This window comes from Epinephelus lanceolatus, chromosome 9 (genome assembly GCF_041903045.1).
Source record: "Epinephelus lanceolatus isolate andai-2023 chromosome 9, ASM4190304v1, whole genome shotgun sequence".
NCBI classification, from domain to species: domain Eukaryota; kingdom Metazoa; phylum Chordata; class Actinopteri; order Perciformes; family Serranidae; genus Epinephelus; species Epinephelus lanceolatus.
In genome coordinates this window covers 6,007,619-6,032,501 of record NC_135742.1, presented here as the reverse complement: position 1 = coordinate 6,032,501, position 24,883 = coordinate 6,007,619, and the positions used below count along the sequence as shown (strand labels likewise).

The 24,883-nt window shown below is 43.9% G+C and overlaps 1 protein-coding gene across 1 annotated transcript in view; it reads left to right on the top strand.

Annotated features, from left to right (window-relative positions):
* prkg2 (protein kinase cGMP-dependent 2) overlaps window positions 1-24,883 on the top strand; it is a 51,096-nt gene that overhangs the window by 10,705 nt on the left and 15,508 nt on the right. Inside the window, exons 3-8 of the mRNA XM_033620170.2 lie at window positions 2,118-2,284; window positions 7,807-7,920; window positions 10,629-10,734; window positions 12,615-12,678; window positions 18,990-19,067; window positions 22,917-23,011. Coding sequence (XP_033476061.1) covers window positions 2,118-2,284; window positions 7,807-7,920; window positions 10,629-10,734; window positions 12,615-12,678; window positions 18,990-19,067; window positions 22,917-23,011 — 624 coding nt within the window. The remainder of the gene's footprint in view (window positions 1-2,117; window positions 2,285-7,806; window positions 7,921-10,628; window positions 10,735-12,614; window positions 12,679-18,989; window positions 19,068-22,916; window positions 23,012-24,883) is intronic.

The window sequence follows — 24,883 nt, the reverse complement described above, 5'->3', positions numbered from 1 at the left end:
TCGCGGCCTCTGGCTGCAGCTGTTAAAATGCACAACGGTGAACTTTGACAGCTCATGATGATTTTATGTTTTTGCTGTTTTACTTGATTCATTGTCGGAAGGAGCCCAGAGGCTGCAAATAGTCATCTTTTCACAGGAGACAAAATATTTATCACTCAGACTAAAAACGTGGTGAGTAATGTGAATGTGGGCGTCCTGGTGGCTCAGGAACGCACAGAAACGCTCAGAAACATAGCTGCAGTCAGCGGTGGAAGAAGCCCTTTAAAGTATCATTTACTTAAAGGGACAGTTCACCCCAAAATCAAAAATACATATGTGTCCTCTCACCTGTGGTGCTATTTATTAGTCTACAGAGTTTCAGTGTGAGCTGCAGGGTGTTGGAGATCTCAAACTTGATGGTACTCAGCTTGTGGTTGTCAGAGCGCCAAAAAAAACCTTCAACATCAATGTCTCTTTCCAGATATCACAACCTGCTTGCTCAAGATAATCCACAGACCTTGTTGTGAGCAGTTTCATGAAGGAACTATTTTCCTGCTACCAAACTAGACCCGCAACCAATCAATGCACAAACAACAACGAGTAGATGCACACTTCCTTCTGCACGGTGATACGTTTGGAGGGTGTAGTTTGGTAGATAGAAAATAGTTCCTACGTGAAACTGCTCACAACAAGGTCTGTGGATTATCTTTAATAAGCAGGTCATACTCAAATATCACAAGTACCAAGCGAAAATACTCATAGTGAAAAAGACTGTTGTGTTGGACACAAATGATAGAGGGAAGGGGAAATAGAAAATTAGGAAGGACAGAGGGTATGAAAGAAAAAAGAAGGAAAGAATTACATAAAGAGGGGAGAAGGAAGGAAAGTTTTTAATAATGAAGGAAGTCCAAAGGAAGAAAATGGAAACAAGGAATAAAAAATGACTGAAAAAGAGAAAGAAAAGTAGGAAGAACTGATTGAAAAGATGAAAGAAAAATGTAAAGACTGACAAAAGACAGAAGAAGGAAAAATGGAGAGGTCAATTTTTGGCATTTTTGCTTTGAAAAGAATTAAATTATTGATTTAGAAATTGTTGCCGTCGATTGATGTTGATTGTGTGTTTTGACTGTAGAGAGAAGTAGGACAAAGAAAGAAGGAAAGACATTTTGACTATTTAGTTTCTGTCATACTGTATGCAAAATCTTAATTTACAAACTAACTGAGGACCGTCTTGCAAACAGATCTTCAGCCATGATACAGCATTCTGCCACCTAAAGGCCCAGACACACCAAACTGACTTCAGAAAACTTGCAGCAATGAAAGCCGACTGCTGCATCACCTCACGTCACCTGTTTCTCGGTACATTCTGTGCCTGTGTGAGAGGAAATAACTCTCTTCATTCAACAAAGGAAACTAGAAGATCGCCCTGATGCAAGTGAGCCAGGTAGCACATTAGCAATCCAATGTTGAAAAACAACAGAGCACATTTAGTGTGTGCCAGTAAACAATAACACAAACCATCACAAGGCATTTCTGCTGAAGAGCTCAGTGACTTAAGAAAAATAATCTTACCTTATGAAACAAGTCTGTTTTGGTCTCACTCCCTTTTGAGTTTAGCTCTTTGTTTACTTTCCTCACCTCCGTTTCTTTCATCATGCCCTGAGCTGAACTGCCCATCAGAGTGATTTCATTCACCATCAGGCTCTGCCCCGACCTCAGGCTTTACTCTCATACTGTCGTTCCATCGCTGACGCCGACAACATGCTGAATTGGCCAACAAGAAAAAAGCAGGTGGGGGCTGACGAGGGGCAAAGGTGTGGGACACCGATTAGGGGGATAGATGGTCATCGACGGCCAAACATGGATTGAAAGCTGACCATCAGCTTTGTGCGTCAGGGCCTTTAAAGCCCCTACTTCCGGCCCCCTTGCTTTGACTATACCTGTCTTCGAACTTAGATTCCAACTGCCTAAAGATAACATATACCAAAAGCACAAAAACTAATCTAAAGTAAAGATTTATGACAGAAAAAATGGCACCACTGTCCGTTATATTCTTAAATACCACCACCAACATTCAAAAAGTCCAGTTATTTCCTCCGCAGAGGTCATATGTCTAACATTTCCTGTGTTGGTGACAGTGTGAAGAAGCTGCTGACAGACTCCCTGAACAAGAACCAGTACCTGAAGAGGCTGGAGCTGCAGCAGATCAAAGACATGGTGGAGTGTATGTATGAGCGCACCTACCAGCAGGGAGAGTACGTCATCAAGCAGGGAGAACCTGGGAACCATCTGTTCGTCCTGGCAGGTACGTCCACTCTTGTTTCATCATCTTTTTCTTCTCAGGCTGGAAATAAATCCAAGAAATCCAACTTTTTTCTGTCCACTGCCTCAAGTGACTGATTCTTTTTAAACTACAAACATCACATGACATGTAACACCTAGCAAGAAGCAGTAGCAACATGTGACGTGATCAGTGAGGAAGTCAGCAGTCTGCAACCTCAGCAGGTGATTTTTCTGAGTGTTAATCAGTGGGTGGAGTCTTTGGCTCTTCATCAGCCAGCCCTGTCATAAAGAGACAAAACAAGTGCATCATGAAGGGAATCCTGGGAAAGGATGAGTGCCTTTAGCCTCTGAGGACATTTTACAGTTTTACAGTCACTTAACTTTTACTGACATCACATAAATACAAGGTTTGCAAACACATCTAACACACGTGCAGAGCGTCCTCACAATATTTTCAACGTTGTTTCCAGTAAGGAGACATCTGCTATTGTCATGTTGGCTCCTTCACTGTCTGAAGACATGCAGATAAGTTTAGGGGGAGACAGCAGGTCAACATTATATGCCACATTGAGGTGGTATACATCATCTGAAAGCTGGCAACCTGCAGATTAATTTCAGCTCAGTACTGTGTGTCACATTTTTGCTGTCATAAATCTATAGTTAACATTGTGTTTTGGTTAGGTGCCCATTCCAATTTGTAAGGCTGTAAACATTGAATTTCCCCTCAGGGGGATTAATAAAGGAAATAAACTTAAACTAAAAAACTTAAGGTTTGGGCTCAGAACATGATGGCCAGCCCCATGTTCAATTATGTCTCATAAGTTGTTACATATTTTTTGGTTGATACCATTTGTTACACAGATTTGGTGCTACATTAAAGCATTTTTTTACCACTCGAAATTTCATAACAATCCCTCCAACACACCACATTAAGACACCAAGACCTTTTGAAACACTGTAGAAAAATCCATGCTGTGATTTATATCAAAAACTCTACCCATTTGGAAATTCCTGTAACAACTGCATTTTTGGCAACTGGATGGCGAGCACCTATGTTCCTCAAAATGGCTGAGAAACCCCCTGATTGTCAATATACCTATGAAAGCCATACACCCTCTGAATGCCTGAGGTCTCTAGTTTGGGGTTATAAAGTTTTACGAGGGTGGGATTATCCTAGAGGTCACAAGAGGTCAATTTATACAGTGAGGTCAAGTTTAAAAAAAAGGTCTCACTACAGTGAAATGGCTGCTTTGGGGACAAACATCATCACACATGAATAAAAGTGGAATCCGCAAGAGTTTCAGCTTTCCATTCAGACCCAATCTAAGACTGTTTAGGGACATGAACTGCTGGTAACATCACATATTCTTAAAACCAGGTCCTTTGTTCCTAACTTAAAAAAACTGTAAATCAGCCGGAGGATTTATATCCCTCCCAAACTGTGTGTTAAATTACATTTGTCTCCATTTTAAGTGACCAGTCATTGAGTTAAAAACTGCTGACTCAGATGGTCAGAGACTTAAATTGACAGAGAAAAATCTGAGTCTGGCAGCAGAGAGCGAGCCACCTGCAGCACTGCTATGTAGCTTTTTAAGATGACTGTTTTGTTCTTTGCATGTTCTCAAACTTTGCCCTCACTGGCTACTGTACAGCCTCTCTGACCACGAGCCAATAAAATCAAAGCGAAACAGCAGCTGTGCATCAGGGAGGCTTTGATTGGTCCCACCGCTCCGCACAGATTAATGCCGGCTAAACTTCTGCGAACTTTTGTGCCAGTTTAAAGGTTAAGTAGACTAATGTTATTGTTTGAGAAATACAGATTGTAATGATTTTGGCCAGAGAAAGGTTTTGTTGGCAGGTGTTAATCCCTCTGGTTTATCAGCTCTTGGCAGGAGAGCAAAAAACTTTTTAATTTTGGACTTTAATGTGTTCATCCAGTCACCCAGGCGCAGTGTATATGAAGTACATTGAACTGAAATGTTCTCCTACTTTTCAAATTCCTCATTTGTCCACTTACTATAACTATAATTTAATTTAATGTTCAGTTTGGGTGTTTTTTTAGTTGATATAGTGAACTCACAGCTGACCTCTTATATCTACAGTAGCCGGTACGTCTGACACTTCACTGGCAGCTCTCTTGAAGTAACCAAGCAACCAAGTGTTTTAGATGACCACATGGTCTCTAAACAACCATTGGTCGTCTGCCAGTGAGCTTGTTGGTGAAATTAGCCATTCACAGACAAAATGTCTGCATATTTGTCCTGCTGTCTGGTGTTACAGCGATTTCTCACCCTGGTCAGAAAAACACAGCAGGTCGGTCGCTGCAGTAATGTCGTCTCTCCAGCATCAGATGTCCAAACATATTCACAGAGAGTCAGAAATGAAATATTACTTGTTTTAAAATGAAGACAAATCTTAACGGTAATGTTTCTCCGAAGACGAATGATGTGACATGTTTCACCACCTACACTGGATCCAGCGCAGCTTCTGTGATGTTACTAAGGTATCAAAACAAATTAGTCACTAATGAAGCTCCTGAAATAATCACACAGACGTCAGGGGCCAGTGATTGTAATCTCATTAATGAAGTCTTTAATTTGAGTCATAATTCATGCAGCAAATGATTTCATTTCAGGGTCACTGATTGACAAGAAGCCTAAAAATACATGTCATGTCTTAAAGGTCCAGTGTGTGAAGGTCCAGACAAAGCAAACTGACTCAAAAGAACCAGTGGCGACAAAGCAGCCTGCTACGAAATAATTCTCCATACCAGCAGATGGTGGTAGTTTGTAATCGTCATTCAAAACGGGAAACCAGAGGACCGTCTTGATGCTAGTTAGCCAGTTAGCACATTAACAATACAATTCAATTCTGAAAGACCAAAGCATATTTATGTGTGCATTACAACATGATGAACTGGGGGCCGATCCTTGGCTTGGTGTGTCAGGGCTTTAACATTTAGGGGATTTAGTGGCATCTAGTGGTGAGGATTGCAGACTGCAACAAGCTGAAACTTCTCCTGGTTATTATTCCTTAAGTGGGGGTTTTTACTGGGAGCTGAATCACCCACAGAAATCTCTTCCTCTCTAAAACAAACAGACCAGGTGATTTAAACTGGTAAAAACACTGAATAAAGCAGTTTCATGCTAAATAAAATCAGTGTTTTCCGGTGGCGCTCATCGTGGACGGGCAGCTAACTACAGTGGCCAGCACCAAAATGTGAATGGCCCTATCTAGAGCCAGTGTTCAGTTTGTAAATGGACTTGCACTTGTGTAGTGCCTTTGTAGTCTTCTGACCACTCAAAGTGCTTTTACACTACGAGTCACATTCACCCATTCATACAGTGGTGGCCGAGGCTACCATACAAAGTGCCACCTGCTACACAACTCCCTATGTAAATGTAAACATAATATGAAATACTAGACCATACCCATTGAGTGCACAGTTGCCCACATACAGTTTCACATGGTGTGTGTTTGGGATACAGGTCATTAAGGCCATTAAGAAGACCAATGTATTCAGACAGAGATTTTATGAATTTATTAGTACGAAAATAAAAGTGGCCGAAAACAACATTGGTCCACAGGGAGAGCCACAGCGATCAGTCGCATTTTAGCCATTTTTCTGTTGTTATAGTGCCACCCAGTTGCCAATTAGAGTTAAATTTCTCCAGTCACCTTGAGGCGTCCTGTTCTACATATCTACCAAGTTTAGTAAAAATCCATATGGCGGTTAGGCCTAGATAAGAAATGAGCTCTCTAGCGCCCCCATTTTGTTTGATGGGGTCAATAATGGAGGGGTCCCCTCAGATTATGTGTGGTCATATGCCTACAAAGTTGCGTGGTGATGGGTGAAACCCTTGAGATGTTATACACCTTTATGTGATGAGCCACGCCCTCCGCAATATTCATTGCCTTATAGAAGCTCAGTTTTAGTAAGTTTTCCAACTTTTGCCAAGAGGGAACTTTAGATATTGGTCCCTAGATTATGTTCACCCAGTTTCATGCAGATCGCTCAAACTTCCTAGGAAGAGATCCATTTGAAGTGTTTTTCAAAAAATTCAAAATGGTGGAAAATCTATATAAGCAGAAGTTATGGGTTCTTGAGGCAAATGTGTTCCTCATGAGGAGAGGCATCTCTGTGCAAAGTTTCATGTCTCTATGACATATGGGGCATGAGATATGCCCATTCAAAGTTTGCAATTTCAATCAGTTGCTATAGCGCCCCCCTTTGGCCACTTGATGTAATATTGCTTCATTCACATCCTCCCATGACCCTCTACCACTGTGCCAAATTTCACATGGATTGACCAAGTCAGTGAGGAGAAAAACGTGGAACAGACACACAGACAGAGTTTTCATCATTATATAGTAAGATGATATACCCTGGAAATCCAGAGTTCTCAGTAGAGCACAATTTGAGTTTGCTCAGCGAGTCACTCTGGCAATCAGTAATGATGCTCATTACCCATGCTGTTGGAGCCGAGCTGCACCAATCACATCGGTGTATCTGATATAGGCGGACCAGAGGGGAGCTAAACAGATGACGACAGCGCTGTGACGACGACGTCGGAATCAGTCAGTAAACATTGCAAGATGGCTACGGATGAACACCAGCTGTTTGAAACGGCTTTGGCTGCTACAATGAACGAGTTAGACTTGGCTTTTTCTCTAAAAGAGGAACAGAAGACGGCGCTCGAATCTTTCCTTTGCAAGAAGGACATTTTTGCTGTTTTGCTGACCCGATATGGCAAGAGTCTAATCTACCAGTTAGCTCCGCTGGTAGCTAAGTGTATACGTCACCCCGTGTATTGTTCTGATTGGTCGCAGTGTTATCCAATTGCGTGCAGTGATATTTACAAATGCATGCTTGGTGCCGCCCCTCGAGTTGGGCCATTTTCATTACTCATAGCCAGACCCTAAATCTTTCTAGATTTGGGTCTGGATTTCCAGGCTAAAGATGATATACAATATTGAAAAAAAACAAAAAACGCAACGTCTCTTATTTTCAGGTGGTTACACGCTAAAGAAGAGAAAAAGAAAAAGAAAACATAATATTCGCCATTTCTACCTGTGTATTCCCCTAAATCCTACACAGTGGACCTTTAAGTTGTGCCAACACTTGGTTGGTAAGGAAGGAGGAGAGGAAGAAGGGACAGGGGTATTTTTGGTTTTCTTGTCTTACATGAAGTATTTAGCAATTTAATGGATTGTGACACGTCTCAGGCTTAAGGCATTAAAGAGGCCCTTAAAACTGTAAAATCACAGGAAATGAAACCTGCATACAGAACGTATGTGCTCATATCTCCTGAGTCTCTGAACAGACTCCATACACCTGCCTGTTTGCAGGTATTCTCTCAGTCCTTTCAGGCTCTATCATCATCTAGCAGCTGGTGAAATGATGAAAAGCACAAACAGAATTTTGGGATGTGAAGTGAATGAAATGTAAATGTCTTTAGATTCTGTCTGCAGCACGTGTCTGTCTCCCGTGTCCTAAATGTGGGTTTAAAAACACTATTGATTGTCCTTGTTTCATATTTACAGATGGGAAGCTGGATGTGTTTCAACACAACAAACTGCTCACATCGATAACAGTGTGGACCACGTTTGGAGAACTAGCCATCCTGTACAACTGCACACGGACCGCATCAGTGCGAGGTAAAGATTTTCTATACAGTAAAAACTAAACTTCTCCGGATCAGTATTTACTTGTGCAGCTCCTGCATCAGGTGGCAGCCATTTTTCAGATGAGCAGTCAGTCAGTGTGTCTGTCATGGTGGATGACGGACAGACTGACAGCTGCAGGAAGTGAATCTGTGACCTTGGGGCAGACACAAGTAAATGTCACGTAACAAAAGTTCAATGCTGTGTCCCATTACTTCCCTTTGCTGCACTCCTTCCCTCTCACACTGTGTGTTCACATGAAGTAAAGCAGCGTCCCAATTCCAAACTTTTCTACATGAAGTTCTGTTTTTAACACATAATCAGCACCAGTATAAGCTGCACACACTGCAGAGTGAGGCACAGAGCAGTTTAGAGGCAAAGTGTAGTGAAGGGTTGTGTCAGGTAGCTGGAACGTGCTGGGGAATATAATACAATACAAATACACACACAAAGACAGACTCATAAGGTGAGGAGAATATTAGCTGTCACGATGTTGCAGTGGTTGGTAACAAATTCAATTTAAAAATTGATCATAGCATTAGTTGAGGCAGGATACAATATCATTGATTGTCATTGATGCCTTCTGTTTTGTTCCCGGGGAGTTTTTGCTGCTGCTCTCCCTGCCTTAGGTTTTCCATGTAGGCGCATGGAAGGGCAGAGAGGTTTGCTCTTTCTGCCTTTGGCTGTCCTCATAGGGACATGGAAGAGGCTTTCTGCATGGAAGAGGCCCCAGAACAGAGCCATACCGCCAAATATAAATATGATACTGCAAATGGTGATAAAGTTTTCTTTGACTAAAGTGCCCCTGGCTGAATTATGATAATTTCATGACAGAGAGGAACAACATGCATCTTCATGGATGGGTTGTTCCTAGTCTCCGATCCTGTTTGTGATATTCATGGACAGGATCTTGAGGCGCAGCCGGGGGGAGCAAGGGGTCCAGTTTGGGGACCTCAGAATTACATCTCAGCTTTTGGCAGATGATGTGGTTCTGTTGGCTTCAACCCACCATGACCTCCAGCAGGCACTGGGGCAGTTTACATCCAAGTGTGAAGCATTCAGGATCTGCCGGAAAAAGGTGGATTGCCCCCTTTGGGTTGGGGGAGAGTTACTGCCTCAAGCGAGGGAGTTCAAGTATCTTGGGGTCTTATTCACGAGTGAGGGTAGACTGGATTGTGAGATGGATTGGTAGTTTGTTGCGGCTTCTGCAGTGATGAGGGCGCTGTGCCAGTCCATCGTGGTGAAGATTTACCGGCCCATCTACGTCCCAACCCTCACCTATGGCCATAAGCTCTGGGTAGTGACCGAAAGAATGACATCGCGGATACAAGCAGTGGAAATGAGTTTCCTCTGAAGGGTGCCTGGACTCAGCCTTAGAGATGGGGTGAGGAGCTCAGACATCTGGAGGGAGCTCGGAGTAGAGCCGCTGCTCCTTTGCGTCGAAAGGGGTCAGTTGAAGTGGTTCGGGCATCTGATCAGGATCCTCCTGGGCGCCTCCTGCTTGAGGTGTTTCGGGCACGTCCCACTGGTAGGAGGCCCGGGGCAGACCCAGAACACCTCAGGGTCCTCCAGGAGGAGCTGGAAAGTGTTGCTGGGGAGAGGGACGTTTGGGGTGCTTTGCTTGGCCTGCTGCCCCCGCGACCTGGCCCTGGATAAGCACATAAAAATGGATGGGTTGATGTGTAGATGTTATGGATTAGTCAGATTTCACATGAGGTTAACAACAAAGCCGCTACCACCTGCAGAACTTTGACTTTCGCATGAGGGTAACAGTACCTCTTTCATGATATCACAGTGATCAATGAAAATGTCTCCTGCTCTGTCCATTACTTTTAACATTATACCCTCTTATATCCCACCAACGCACTCCTGACTCCTGAATGTAACCTAAAACTTCATCTGACCTTCATCTGAGCTGCAGTGACTTCTTGAAGGAATCACCTGACGGCGAGAGCAGGAGAATCAGATAGGTCATTAGACCAAAGTAAACAAGCTTTTGCATCGGATGTGTTGACAAAGGCTTTACATGATACCCACAGCTTTGCATTCTGATTGGTTTTCACCTTCTTGGCATCTGGAAAGCACATACCATGTACTATGTGAGTGCTCTTTGTCAGGGTTTGTATATTTAACCAAGTAATTGACATGTGGCCCTCGGGGGATGGGCACCGAGTTGACCTCAATAATCAGGGTGAACTAGAAAAACCGTGACAGTTTGACAAGCCTCTCTGTGTGGCTTTTACATGATAACAGATGAAGTGGATGAAGGGGGACTCTTTCTTTGCTACCGGTTCACGTCAAACTTTCACTCTGACTTCCTCCTTGTACCAACAGAAGCCTGTCTCAGAGTTTCTGTAGATTGGATGTGATTCACCATCGAGATAGACGACAGATTACTGTGTTTTTCTCGCCTCCTTTGTCCATCTGACAAAATAAAACAATACAGAATTACTATGTGGTGATAGAGGGCTGTGTTTAAACTAGAAAATTGTATGAAAGATAAGGAAGGGGAAAAGAAAATGTTAATTTTTGTCGTTGTCACTCACAGTTTTGTCATGGTTATCAGTGTACAAGTTCCCCTGAACACTCTGCTATTGAAAACAGCTGTGGCTCCTTTAGTATTTACTAATCAAGGGCACAGGTTAACTAGTTTTTCATTTAGAGGTCAGAGCTTTGTGACAGATGTGATGTTGCTTTTACAGCGGTGAACAGAGTGAGGACATGGGCTTTGGACCGGGAGGTGTTTCAGAACATCATGAGGAGGACGGCTGAGACGCGACATGAACAGTACCGCAACTTCCTCCGAAGGTTAGCCTCAAGCTGTAGCCAAAGAGCTATCGACCTACTGTTATAATTCTTGTAAGCAATAACATGCAACAAATTTCCCGCTATAAGAAAGTAACAAGCATAATGGAGTCAAAGAATGATATGTGATGTATGATACATGATTTTAACGGACTCCCGCGGGCTAATTACGAGTGTCAGTCTAGTTCAGACCAAAGATTCGCAACAAGATGAAACTGTTTTAGAACGTTGCAGAGAAAAGTTGCAGCGGTGTGAACTGGCCGGTCTGAGCTTGACTCAACCCGGCTGATGGTGTCACCTGCAACTCAGCTGGTCAAATGTCTGGTTTTAAAGCTTGTCACCTGTTTCTACAGTCGATGGGACTGTGGTGAAGTCTGCTGGTCAAGTCGAAAGCCCTTTTTAAACAGGAATTGTGCAAATTTGCAGGAAAGCCCAGTCAGTCTTTTTTCAGCATTGGCAGTATAAAAACAAAATCGGGGAGTGCAGCAAAATGCCGCCTGCCTACTTTTGTTCATACAGAATGTGCCTTTTTCGGGGCAATGGGGGGCGTGAGCAAGTAACAAAACATGTAGCTCAGCATGTGACGTAAACAGTGACGTGGGAGGGAAGCCGCGGCTGGTCAGTCCTTCGGTGATTCTCTCTTAAGTCGGCCCGTCCTTCACCGTCCCCGTCATTTGACGGCTAATGGCCTCTGTGTTTGCGAGGACAAGGAGGGCGCGCAATTCCTTGTCTCCCCAGTTGCTCATCTTTACAGTGTCTGTCAAATTTGTGTTTCCCTCTTGCTACTAGCTGCTCGCTAATTCCTGCTATCAGCTGTTTCCTGTTTATCCACCGCCAGTGGATCGCACGTGCGGCGTCATCAACAGCTCCTCCCACAAGTCTTCAACAGCCCGTCCCGTTGCGGAAGGCTTCCTCATTCTTTTTAAGGGTTCCGCCAATATGTCTACCCTATGAGGTGGAAAATTGGGCACCTCAGATCAACTCGCCAATCCGGCTCTGTGTGTCTGAACGCTCGCAACTTGCCGGCAAAACGGCCCAACATTTGTGGAAAATCTGGCAGTGTGAAAGGGGGTAAAATGACCGCAGATGGCGTGTTTGCTTGCTGCAGCAGGTGCTCCATCCCCGCTTAGCCCTCTGTTTCCGTCCTCAGAGTGTGCCAGTTTTGGACGGTGGGTTGCTGCTGCTGCTCGCTGTATGAGCTTATGCCCCCCACAAACACACATTCTCATTGACTGATTACTTTGCGCTGCTTACTTATATAATTATGGCGTATTTATAATAATACAGTCCATCTCAGGCTTGTTTTATTTTTTTTCACCGTTTCATCTCTACAACAAATGCAGCTGTAGCCAGTATCTCACTATCACTATCCTCATTCATGTTTTAAGAAGCTACAAATTATATTCAGCCACAAAATAAACCTGAAAAGCTGCAAATCAGAACGGAAGTACAGAGAGTTGTTGCATAGAGATGATACACCATCTCATCTAGTTGCATTGATGTGAACCAGCAGGTTTTTAGAACGTTGCAGAACGACGCATTACAAGTAGTTGCATGTTTCAACTTGTCTCGTCGCGAATCTTTGGTCTGAACTGGGCATTAGGGCCATAAGGGAGGAGAGAGTGACAGCTAACGAACTAGTATGGCATGCCTCTTCTGACCCATCTATGAGGCTTATAAGCACAGATAACGGCCAGTTAATGGGCTGATAACTTCCCGATAGGGTGGTTAATATGAGTACTATCATAGAAAACCTTATGCTCATGCTATATTATTGTATAATTCTACATCAAATGTTCCTAGCATCATGTGCATAGTAATTTGTATAAAAAGGTACATGCAGAAATTAATCTTCATCATGTGTGTTTTGTCTTTTCTGCCAGTGTCTCACTCTTGGCTAATCTACCAGAGGACAAGCTGAGCAAAATAGTGGACTGCCTGGAGGTGGTAAGTTATTCTGTCAAACTATCTATATTCCTACCGAAGGGACAATTTGATTTTTCATTGTGTTGCCTCAGTATTGCACAACCCTCTGGCAGCTCATGGGAGCCCCAGCGTTGCAGATAGCTGCTGTCAAAATATCATTACCATTTGGCCATATACCATTACTGCGTGTCAGCATATTCTCTCTACCTCCAGTCGGCAAGACCTCACAAATTACCTTGTTGATGAACAGAGCCGATATTATTCCTGTCATCGCCGGGCGCTGTATATTGTTACCATAATTATTTGACCAAGGCCCCAGAAAGTGTTTATTCAAATGGGGGACGAGTGATTTCTTAAAGATGTGCGAGTGACAGGCTTTTGGTGTGAGAACATACAAGTGTGCAAAAGTGAATGTGTGTCTAAGTGTGTGTGTTGAAACATGCAGGAGAAGGGCTCGCCCGTGTTCTCCTCCATGAGCATTGTGTTTCAGTGGTGAAGGAGAAAACGGAGCGCAGCTTGTCAGCTTCGGGTCAAAAACAGCTTTTCTCAGCATCTTTTCACAATGAAAACTTCAAGGACGTTCCTTACAATCGGTAGTCGCCGTACTACTTTCCACTACGGGAGAATTTCCTTATTCAGTCATTTCTGATGGAGCTGATTGTGTTGCCTCTCGGGGGGGCGGCTGTAACCTAATAGTGGTGCAGATGTTCGTCGAGAATCCGCCAGATAATATTGAAGCTTCTTGTCAAACAGTGGGGGAATGGAATTTAGTGCGTTATGGGGTGTGTGTGTTTCTGCCTGTATAGAATATCTGTGTGTGTGTGTGTGTGTGTGTGTGTGTGTGTGTGTGAGGGGGGGGTACCTTGCTTTCAGGATTCTCTGTCAGGTTTTCAGTCTGATCTGCTGATTGGATTTTGAACTGGAAAGCCTCAATGGGAAAGATGGAGCTCTGCTGAAAGCAAATTCATAAAATAAAAATGGAAATAGTTTATTGTTTCATTCAGTTATGATGTTGGCGTGAAACATATTGTACCCAGGATGCTGCAGGAATAAGAGGCTCTGCTTCCCATTCATTGTCTATGTAGGCAGCTGTGCAGTATGTTCTGGTAGCACTGTGCATTTTGGGAGACGGGGCATCATGTTGGCCCACTCCTCATTTACATGCCTTTAAGGTCTGAGCTACTTTATGCAAGGCGTCCAGTGTGACTCGCTGCTTCTGGAAGCTTGTGAAAATTTTGTAAACTAACAGTTGTCAATCTAAAATGAAGACGGACTCAGCAACTGCATTAGCCACTGCTGCTGTGTTAGCTTGTGCCAACTGGGCACATGTGGAACTGACCACCGCAAGGAGACTGTCGTTTAGCGCTACGTCTAAACTGTGTCACAAAAACGCTGAATCTTATAAATAACGTTATAAATCTCAACTCTTAAATTTGTTGAAACTAGAAGGCTTATGCTGTTTCTGTGCCTCTGTTTCACAGCTCTTCGTCAGGTGCTGTCTTAGATTCAGAGTGTATTATTATGAGCTATATGTATATCTATAGTTTATCCAGAATAAGAAAAAAATGTCACAGGCTGTTATTATGTCACAAAAACGAAGCTCTGGAGACCAACATATAGTGATTCTGGACAGCCCTACCAGCTCGTTCTCACTCCCAACTTGTCAGTCACAGTGGCCTTTGGAGAGCACCCTCAGCGGTGGTATGATACACATGGGACAACGACTGTTTCTAATGCAGTGGACAACTACCATAGAGAGCAAGAAAGGCCGCATTGGGTGGGTGGGAGTGGGGGGAGATGGGTCAAACCATGGATGTATGAAGAGACCTGGATACAGCCTTAAAGGTGGGACCCCGTTCATTCCTATAAAAGTTGCAGAGTGGTGCACAAAGCCACAGAAAGCTCTGACGCTGTGGTATGAAATTACCCAGATGACTCCCGGCTGTTGAGTTGGCTACTTCATGTTTGTGCTCCACCATCTTTAATGGGGATAAAATGATTTAATCTTGTGGACCAAATAAATTGAATCCTGACGGTGAAATGAGTTTCGTGGGGGTTGTGACGCACATAAAACTGTATTTACTGCTTCACAGAGAGTTTTTTTTAGACAACGTAGTGTGCTAGTGTGTGTAACAAGAGTACTTATTTTAAATCAAACCATGATGGGTTTTTTTAAAAGATTATTTTTTGGGCTTTTTTGCCTTTAATGAACAGGACAGAGTGAAATGGGGTGAGAGAGAGAGAGTAGGGGTTGACACGCGAATGGTTGCAAGCCAGAGTCGAACCTGTGACCGCTGCAGCAAGGCATTGTCTCTATACATGGGGCACCGGCACTATCCACTACGCTACCGACACCCCATGATGGGTTTTTTTTAAACCTAACCGCGGACTTTATTTGCGTAAACTTAAGGAAGGAAACCTGAGACAAAGTGTTTTACCTACGTTGTCAATTTATTTTGAAAGAGATCATACGCATTTAACGAGCAGAAACTGTCCATTTCCTGTTACAGCATGAGTGTATTTTGAAAAGACACAATGCATGTAATGAGCGTAAATTGACATGATGTCTCTGAACTTCCGAAACTGACGCAAGAGGATACCTAGCATGTCACAGATTGACATGAAAGTCCACTGACAAAGAGCTGGTATTTGATGAGTTGGGATGAGCCGCCTAAAATGTTTCCAGAAACACATTTCAGGGAACTATATTCATAATATAACAGAAAGTTTCCAAACAAGTCACAATGTTGGTCCTGTTTAAAATCCCTGAGCAGACAGCCAACGAAACAACGTGGTGCGCCCATTAAGTGTCCAGTACTGGGCAGCAGCACAGCCCCTTGCATCCAGAAACACCTCTGTGGAAATGTACTGTTAGGATGCTTAAAATAACTTGCTGGTTTGTAACAGCTTTAAAATTAATAAAAGAAAATATGTGTAGATAAATGTGGATCATGTTGAGACACAACATAGGCCACACATATATGGGCAATGTGAGGTATACATTATGTATAAAAACCTATTACATTGTGATACACCTCTCTGCAAATTAGGGATGAGTGAAAGTCAGTGTCCCCTTTTTAAATCATTCATGTGTGCACATGTCATGACTGATATTTCAACCGCTCCTTGAAGGCAGCAGGATGCTTTCAAGGAGCTGTACGGGACAACCAGCCCACATGGGGGCTGCTAAAGACTGGACCGGTCCTAAAATAGGTTTAATCCTTCCTCTGGTGTTAGAGTTTCTGTCCCTGAAAACCAGAGAGACACACAGTTGAATATGTGCAGTGACTGGTCGATTGACAGTTGCCAAAAATAGGGCGGCCGCAGCCAAACCCATCGCACACACACAGCTGAGCATAAGTGGCTTCCTCAAACACTGACATGAGCAAACCAAATCAGAGCAGGCTGATGGTGAAGATGAGCATTTTATGGAGGGACGTGCTTTCAAGCTTTCAGGTGAAAATGTCCTGAAAAGGTAAATGTTTGGCTCAGGTTCAGGATTCAGGCCCGGCAGCCTGGTGTAACAAACCCATCGACACAATTCAATTGGTGTCTCTCCCCTGCACAGTCGCTGTATCATCCAGACAGTCTTTATAAACAAAACCTTGGCATGTTGTCTCCGCTGTCACGGACGGGTGTTAAACTAGGCTCTCCTGAAGCGTAAACGTGACGTAAACAAGCTCGGACGCTCAAGGAAAATGCCACTTGTGTCAAGAGTTTTGACAGTAAACACCAGGGAATGTTTACGCGTGGTTGCTCTGATTTGTTTGTTCACTTTTCGCCAAAGTCCTCTGTAGTCAAATGGATTACAGCCGTGCACAGTTGTCTCAGCTGCGGGAATTTGGCGTCGGTCCCAGAGAACATTTCATCCTGGTCACCTTCATTCTCTGCACTTCCCCGTCTTCACCTAAAAGCTTTAACGTGGAAGGTGATCTGGCAGCTCGCTGATTCAGCAGCCTGGTCTTAGTGCTGTGGTTGGGACGGTGTGTTAGGTTTGGTGTGACTGACAGCATGAAATGGAGGAATCTGTGTTTGAATGAGAGCTCAGTGGGCTGAGAGAACGTGCTGTACCTCATTGTTTAATTCAAGAATATTTCACAGTGTCACTCAGCTTTATGATGCTCGTAAGACTGAGCTAAACAAACTTTCTAAGTCAAGTGTGATCTTATTTTTGCACCAACTGGAGTGTGTCAGAGCGAGCAGATGACCGGCCTTTTCACAAGCTCTGAGTCTGTCAGTTTATTCCACGACCACAGGAATGACTTGTTTCTGATTGGCTGACAGGACTCAGTTATAATCAAATCAAGACTCTTGAAGGCTAAAACACGATTCTGGATCAGTGTGAAAGGCATATGTAATCTGCAAGTAACCATAGCAACAATACTGATGCTCCAGGCTCCAGGGAAATGACTACAACCTCCTCGAGGCACGTTTACAGTTCTGCCTGTTACATGCATTGTCTTCTTTCAAAATACACTTCTGTTTTCACAGGAAATTTACCATTTACAGTCTCTTTCAAAATAAATGCACTTTGTCAGTACAACACAAATTGATGTTTTTTTTTTCCTCCAACAACAAACGCACATGGCTAGGTTTAGGAAAAAAGAACAGGGTTTGGCTTTAGAATCTTACAGGACGCGAACACCGCTCTCCCAGGTGAAAGTCAGTGTTTGTTGGACCCATCCACTGACCCTCCTGCCAATTCTACTTGGACTTTCACTGCCCATTAAACTGACATTAAAGGACTGCTTTTTTTTGTCAGCGTGTGACGCCGCAAGTCACTGCCCAAGCACCGGATTACGATGACTTCAGAGTGAGACCAGGTTGGCCCAATGCTAAAATACGTATACACACACAGACAGAGCCTTCTATCTGTACTCTTTTTACTTAAAAATTTGCACTACGGACTGTAAAGGTGCAGACACACCAAACTGACATCAAAGAACTAGCGGCGACGAAAGCCAACTGTTACGTCGTCTACGTCGTCCTGTGTCAGTTACATTTGAACACACTACACGGACAACATCCGACGGCCAAGTGGCACGTACGTTCTGCGCCTGCGTGAGAGAGAGCGGAGTGAGAGAGTGGTACATCCTGTCAGCCGAGGGGTTTCCTATCTGTGCAGCCGAGCACCGCAGCACCTCCACGGACTATTACATCCAGATGGTCCCGGTGTTTCCTCCGCAGGCTCCACTTCACTCAGCTGCCCGATAAACCCGCTGCTTCTTCCCACTTTAACCTGAATAACAAACCAGAGCTCGGTGCGGAGATCCAAATGGAGAGCCGAGGCTAGCTCAGAGACTAGCGGAGGCTAACTGGCTGTGCTTCCCTCTGGTCATGCTGCGGCTAACGCTTCGCTAGCCGCTCCCAGCTAGCTCCAAAAGTGGGAAGAAGCAGCGGGTTTATCGGGCAGCTGAGTGAAGTGGAGCATGAGGAGGAAGCACTGGTTAGCCCTGGTTTCACTACAGGCAGATTCACTCGCTACAGGGGCGAGGAAATAAAACCCTGAACCTCTCTCTCACCGACAAGGTCTGCTGCCAATTCAACATGCTCAATCGGCCAAAAAGCCGCTGTGCCGAAGTGCCAACGGTGCAGGACACACCGCAAAAACTAGGGCAACAGACGCTCACCGACGGCCCGACTTTGGTCAACGGCCGACCGCATAGCGTCAAAGTTCAAGGTGTAATGTTATGATGAAGTAGTATGTCCCAACTGTGTGCGTACTCCATGCAACAGTAAGTACTTTGTAAGGGCAGCTGCAGTATGGACCGAAAGTAAAATGAATTGACTTTTGGTTTCACACAGGACACCAACAATGGTCTTCCATGACCCATCCTCTACCCTATGCAGACATTCTTGCTTTCTATACTACCTATTGCCTGACATCCTCCAGTGGAATTCTGCATCCACCACACAAAGGATCCTGTTGTCATGTTGCCTGACGATGCAAGCAGTACGAAGAGTACTGTACAAACAGCACATTGTATTGTAGGTAATAAATACATTTAAATTAATATTAACATAGGCCATGGTGTCGAATAAATTCCTCCTGTGACCGTGATGATGAAAGGCCTTCACGACAGACATTTAAACATCATAATCAACACAAACTATTGACCTGCACTTCATGTTTCATTAATCCCATGACCCCCAGAATCCCTCTAGGTCATTGGGTTGAGAAGCTCTGAATGACAGAGCATCATTGATGGCTGAACTCCAGCGCTCATCCCGCAGGGGACCGGCTACCAGGAATCAGACCGGCCGGGTCAATGGTTAAATCAATGTAATGCTTCAGCTCTGACCGCTGTCCTCACCTCCCTCTCTCCCATTAGGAATACTATGACAAGGGAGACTACGTTATCCGGGAGGGAGAGGAGGGCAGCACCTTCTACATCATCGCACAGGGGAAGGTAACGTGTGTTTTACACTGTAACAGACAACATGAACAAGCAGGACACACACACACACACACACACACACACACACAGGAGCACATCATGGAACTTGTCATTTATGTCATGACCCTCAAACTGCAGCTCTGTTTGGTTATCTCAGAGGGTCTCCACCATTCAGGGTCTCCACTAAAGCCTCCTCTCAGGTTAGAAGCTCTTTAATCACCTGTTTCATAGCTATGATATATCAGATTATAATTATGCCTAAAAACCCAATTGCAAAAAAAACAAAACCATTTAATCATTGTACATTTATGCAAACCAAAGATACCTTACATTTGTATGTTATGATTCAGCAAACAGCGCTGTGGTAGATATTAGGTCAGGTTTAGGCACAAAAACCACTTGGTTATGGTATGGTATGGTCTTAAAAATTCCCAGATTATAGAGTCAAAATTCGGCCTTAGAACGCATCGATATCTCTGTAAAAAACAACCACTTTTTGTGCCCTAAAAAGCTGCCAAAAAAACTATGATGGGTTGTTAAAACACATCTGTTTTTGTTGGTTTTGAACAGTGGTCTACATCTTGGTAGACGTCTCACCTACATGACATCCACCATGGGCTGGGCAACTGGGCTGTAGCATATAAGACATGGGCCAAACTAAAAAAATCCAAGTACATGTCAATTTTCCCCATACATGGATTCTTTCATTTTTGGTAGTTCGCCTTGGCAACCAAATGGCCAGGAAAAATGTTGGCATCGTACATTTCTGCAAACCACAGATACATTACATTTGCATATTATTGTGTAGCAGATATGTTGAAAGTAGACGTTTCACCAGCACTGTGGTTAACACATGGTTAGGTTAAGGCACAAAAACCACTTGGTTACTGTTAGGAAAAGATCATGCTTTGGCTTGATATACCCAGTTTTGGGGGCACAGTCTCCACTGGAAACACAGCGATGTCTTGGTAAAAAACAATTGCTTTTCGTGGTACTATCCTGACTGGAATCAGAAATGTGTCACTACAAATCACCCACATTGGGTGGCTAAAAAGCCGCTGGACACACTGAAATGACTCGCTCAATCACAGCCGCCAGTGTGGCAGGCATCTCGCATAGGTGATATGCTATCTCCCCACCCCTTCACCTCAAGATGACACAGTCAGCTCATATACTACATCACTTTAGACACATTAATAGGATACGTATGAAACATGCAAATGTAACATATTCATCATTTGCAGAAATGTACAAAGCCAAGATTTTTTTCTGGTGACCGGGCTGGTACCTGGGATATTTTGGCATAATTTTTGTACAGTGGGAGGAATTGGAGACAAGTTGTCCATCTTTTTAAATACAGTCTATGGCAAATGTGAACTTTATGGTGGCGTGAGATGAAAAGTTGGGTTATCACCAGAATCATTGGGATTCATTCTGTGGGAGCCATGAATGTCTATGCAAAACTTCATGTCCATCCATCCATCCAGTAACTGCTGACGTATTTCAGTCTTAAAGTGATGGACAGACTGATATTTCTATCCCTAAAGCCACTCTTCTATCTCTAGTTTTTTTTCCATGGCTAAAAAACATTAAAGGGATAGTGCACCCAAAAATGAAAATTCAGCCATTATCTATTCACCCATATGCCGAGGGAGGCTCAGGTGAAGTTTTAGAGTCCTCACAACACTTGCAGAGATCCAAGGGGAGAGGAGGTAGCAACACAACTCCACCTAATGGAGGCTGACGGCACCCCAGATTCAAACGTCCAAAAACACATAATTGAAACCACAAAGTATCTCCATACTGCTCGTCTGTAGTGATCCAAGTGTCCTGAAGCCCCGACATAAAAAGTTGTTTGGAAAAACGTCATTTGAACTCTGTTTTTAGCCTCATTGTAGCCTGTAGCTCTGACTGCTCACGTGTGCACGCTTGCGCAAGACCGTGAGACATGGGTTCATGTGTGTTCACGTGCTTTCGCTGGTCTCACGTGAGTGCAGTCTACAGAGAGGCAGTTAGAGCTACAGGCTACAATGAGGCTAAAAACAAAGTTCAAGTGATGTTTTTCCAAACAACTTTTTATGTCGGGGCTTCAGGACACTTGGATCACTACGGACGAGCAGTATGGAGATATTTTGTAGTTTCAATTATGTGTTTTTGGATGTTTGAATCTGGGGTGCCGTCAGCCTCCATTAGGTGGAGTTGTGTGGGTACCCACTCCCCCTTGGATCTCTGCAAGGGATGTGAGGACTCTAAAACTTAACCTGAGCCTCCCTCGGCATATGGGTGAGTAGATAATGGCTGAATTTAAATTTTTGGGTGCACTATCCCTTTAATTGCACAACATTATGTGCAAATACAGATACTGGAAAATTCAGCTTTTTTGCCCTTACTCTCACTGGTTATGCTGACATGTTACAGATGGGCTGCACTGCAGAGATTTCTGACACGGTTTCACTCCTCAACAATGACACTCATTAATGGAGACACGAGCCCTAATCCTGTTCTTACAACAATAAAATAAATCCTCCAGTGCTTCGGTCAGACAATACAGTGTGACGTCTCTATACTGCACCGATATGATTGCTGCAAAGGATTTTCTCATCAGTGAGCATGAGCGTTGAATGGCTACAGAAATCCCTCCAGTGTTCCAAAATCTTGCAGGACACTGCTCCTGCTTTCATTTGTCTTCTTCCCCATCAATTTGGTTTCCACGAATGTGAACAAAACTGAATACGACAGTGAATATAGCAGGTGTGTCATCTGCAGTTCAGTGGCAGAGAATCCCTGTGGCAATTTGGAACTCACTGATTAATTGACTCGTGATTTGGAGTTAATTAATCAACTTGTATCAGACCCTAATGGTCACCTAGAATCATCTCTTGAAGGATATCATGACAAATATAAATAAAGGCCACAAGACAAGATAAAAAACACACAAAATGAGGAGATTATCTTTCAGTAACAGACCAGTTTTGCCAGTAGTCCAACAAAACAAAATGCTGGTCAAACTGAATGTAAGACTGGGAGGTGTGGGACCATGACTCACCCGCCCGTCTGTCTGATAAGTCAGCAACCTGACACCAGGGAGCAAGGGGAGATGGAGAGGGGCCAGAGCCGTCCACAGGGGACTTTCAAAATGCCATTATGAGCTGATGTGAGACAGCAGCTCCTCTGCGCTAAGCTAACCAAACCAGAGAGGAACACATGTTGTTTGGGAGAAAGGGGGCTAATACAGGAAATGGCTCTACTAGCCCCCTCCCCTCCATACCCCCTGACCAGGGAGGGAATAAACTCTGAGAGTGCTGCCACCAGGAAAAACAGGGGAAGCGAAGGTCACTGAGGTCAAACAGGACACTTAGCTAAAACACACCACGGCCGTTACTGCTCTGATGTCATTGCGGCATTTCTTTGGCAGAATGGTGCCACGAGTGGGATGTTTGACCTCGACCGGGGTGGGCCACTGGTTTTTAGAGCCTCACAAATTAAGAAGAACTTTCAAAACATCCAGACTGCTGGAGTAACGCTTGTTGAAAGCTGCTGCTCTACAGGAAGCAGAACAACCAGCAGAGCAAACACAGGCAGCTGATTAAAACCCTCTTACAGTGAATGTGTCTATTTTGACAGCACGTCAGGAAAACAGAGTACATTAACGCCACTTAATCCCTCGTAGCCATCGTGTTCCAATTATCATAACTAAATATGTCAATTATTCTAATTTCTTAGGGTTCTCATTTTTTACAATGCATGTAGAAACATTTGGAGAAAACTGAAAGCACCTGTAAAAGCTGCAGCAGTGATCTGGAGATGGCGATGTGAAAAAGTGAAATGTGCTTTAAGGATTCAGCTGTTTGTGTTGTGCAGGTGAAGGTGACCCAAAGCACCGAGGCCCACAAGGTACCACAGATCATCAACACGCTGCAGAGGGGAGACTACTTTGGAGAGAAAGCACTTATCAGGTAAAAACAAACCACCACAGAACAGCTTTTCATTCTGCTCCTGCCGTCAGTTTTTTGGGTGGAAGGAAACAAGTCATGTTTATTTATTTATACTAAACAAAAATCACACATTTATGACCTAAAGAAACCACAGGACACCCTCTGTCCTTAGGCCAGTGCTTCAGATAAGGAAAAACTTAACAATATCAGGCTTGTGCTGTATTTATATACATGTAATCTCATTACATGTAATCTGCTGTAATCCTGACCTGTGATTTATCACTGTTTAATTCTATTTAATGTAGTTTTTTAATACAAAATGTTCTATATATTGATTCTTTTAGAGGAAGCACAGCTGTGACTGTTCTGCACAGTTCGTCCTTGATGCACTTTAAAGCTGGGATAGGCAGAAATCTAGAAAAGATAAATAAAAAAAGAACCTGGCAGAATGTGAAAACACACCCTCCTCCTGCAGCTCTCGCCTCTCTGTCCTAAGCCCCTCCCACCAGACGACCACAGGCATATGCACACGCTTCATACAGTAACTCAGTGTCTCCCATACATTGAGTTACAGAATGTATTCTTACTTAATTAAAGAGTTGGGTGCATCTCATTCAGTGGCTCTGGGAGCTTGAATTCGGCCAGCACAAACTGCCCAGGGATGGGTCAAACTTGTGTAACAGCAGCAACAGAAAGTTTGCTGATCCAGCGAGAATTCAGGGCTATCCCTGCCCCTGGAGGTGGGGTTTGCACTGGCCGAATTCTGGTTGCTGCAGCTGCTGATTGGGGGTCAGTCTCTGGATCTGCTGCCCACTCTCCTCCTGATGAGTTGGTCTGTAGCAGCGCGGAGTGATACAGACGACACACTATAGCCCTTTTTACACAGAGATGGCGCTATATGGACGCTACAAACTCCCTTCTTTATGCTGCCTTTGCATTTTACACAGCCACTCAATAGCCGCAATATTCTGCTCCAGTGTGTAACTTTAAATAGCATGCCAGCATTGCAGAAGAGAAGAGGTGTGACGGGCGTGACGTGTAACACAACAGCGTCAGCTTCAAGTGTGACATATAACGTATGCCTCGGCAGCACTTTATGAATAATAACAATGGCATAACGTGGCAACAAAAATCATTTAACGTCTCTGTTATATGGCCGCTGATCTCGTCCTCTGCTCGGAGGGTAAGGAGCTCCAGGACCTCATTGTTTTCCCAGTTTGTGGACATTTTCAGCAGCTGTTCTTTGTCTTTGAGTTAGCTGCTAACTGCTACAAGCTACTTTTTAAATCTCCAGAGGTGGGTCACACGCAAAACACGTCGTCAAAACATTACACCTGTTTCGCTCATGATCCCGTCCTGCTGGCTTTCTCGTTTATACAGACATCGATTCAGCGCCGTTATTACTTCTGTTCCCCGTTCAGAGGTGAGACATTCTGTCCCCCATTTTGCACCTTTTATACAGAACTGCAAGGCAGAATAACTGCAGGATATTCCCGCCTTGAACAGGCAGTGTAACAAGTTAGCGATATGAGGCTCTCGCTAACGTTAGCTACATAAACTTGAAATTTTGACTACCAGCAGTTGTGAGCCTTTTTCTCTGGTTAGCAGACAGCTAAACTATTAGCATTTTCTCTCCATCTCTGAAACATTTTGCCGGTATTGACACAGGTTTTATTTCATTTATAGTCAGACATTCTTATAGACTTTCTTTTTGATAAGTCCCTCTTCCATTTTTTTGGGCTGCCTTGCAGTTGTTGTCAATGCCTGAATGGCAACTTTCTTTGTAGAATTCACTGTCATTAAATCAGGGTTTTCACCAAAGGGACGTGCACACGCATCTGCATTTGTAGAACAGCCAATGGGAACGCCCTCTCTTTGACTAAACCTGTGATC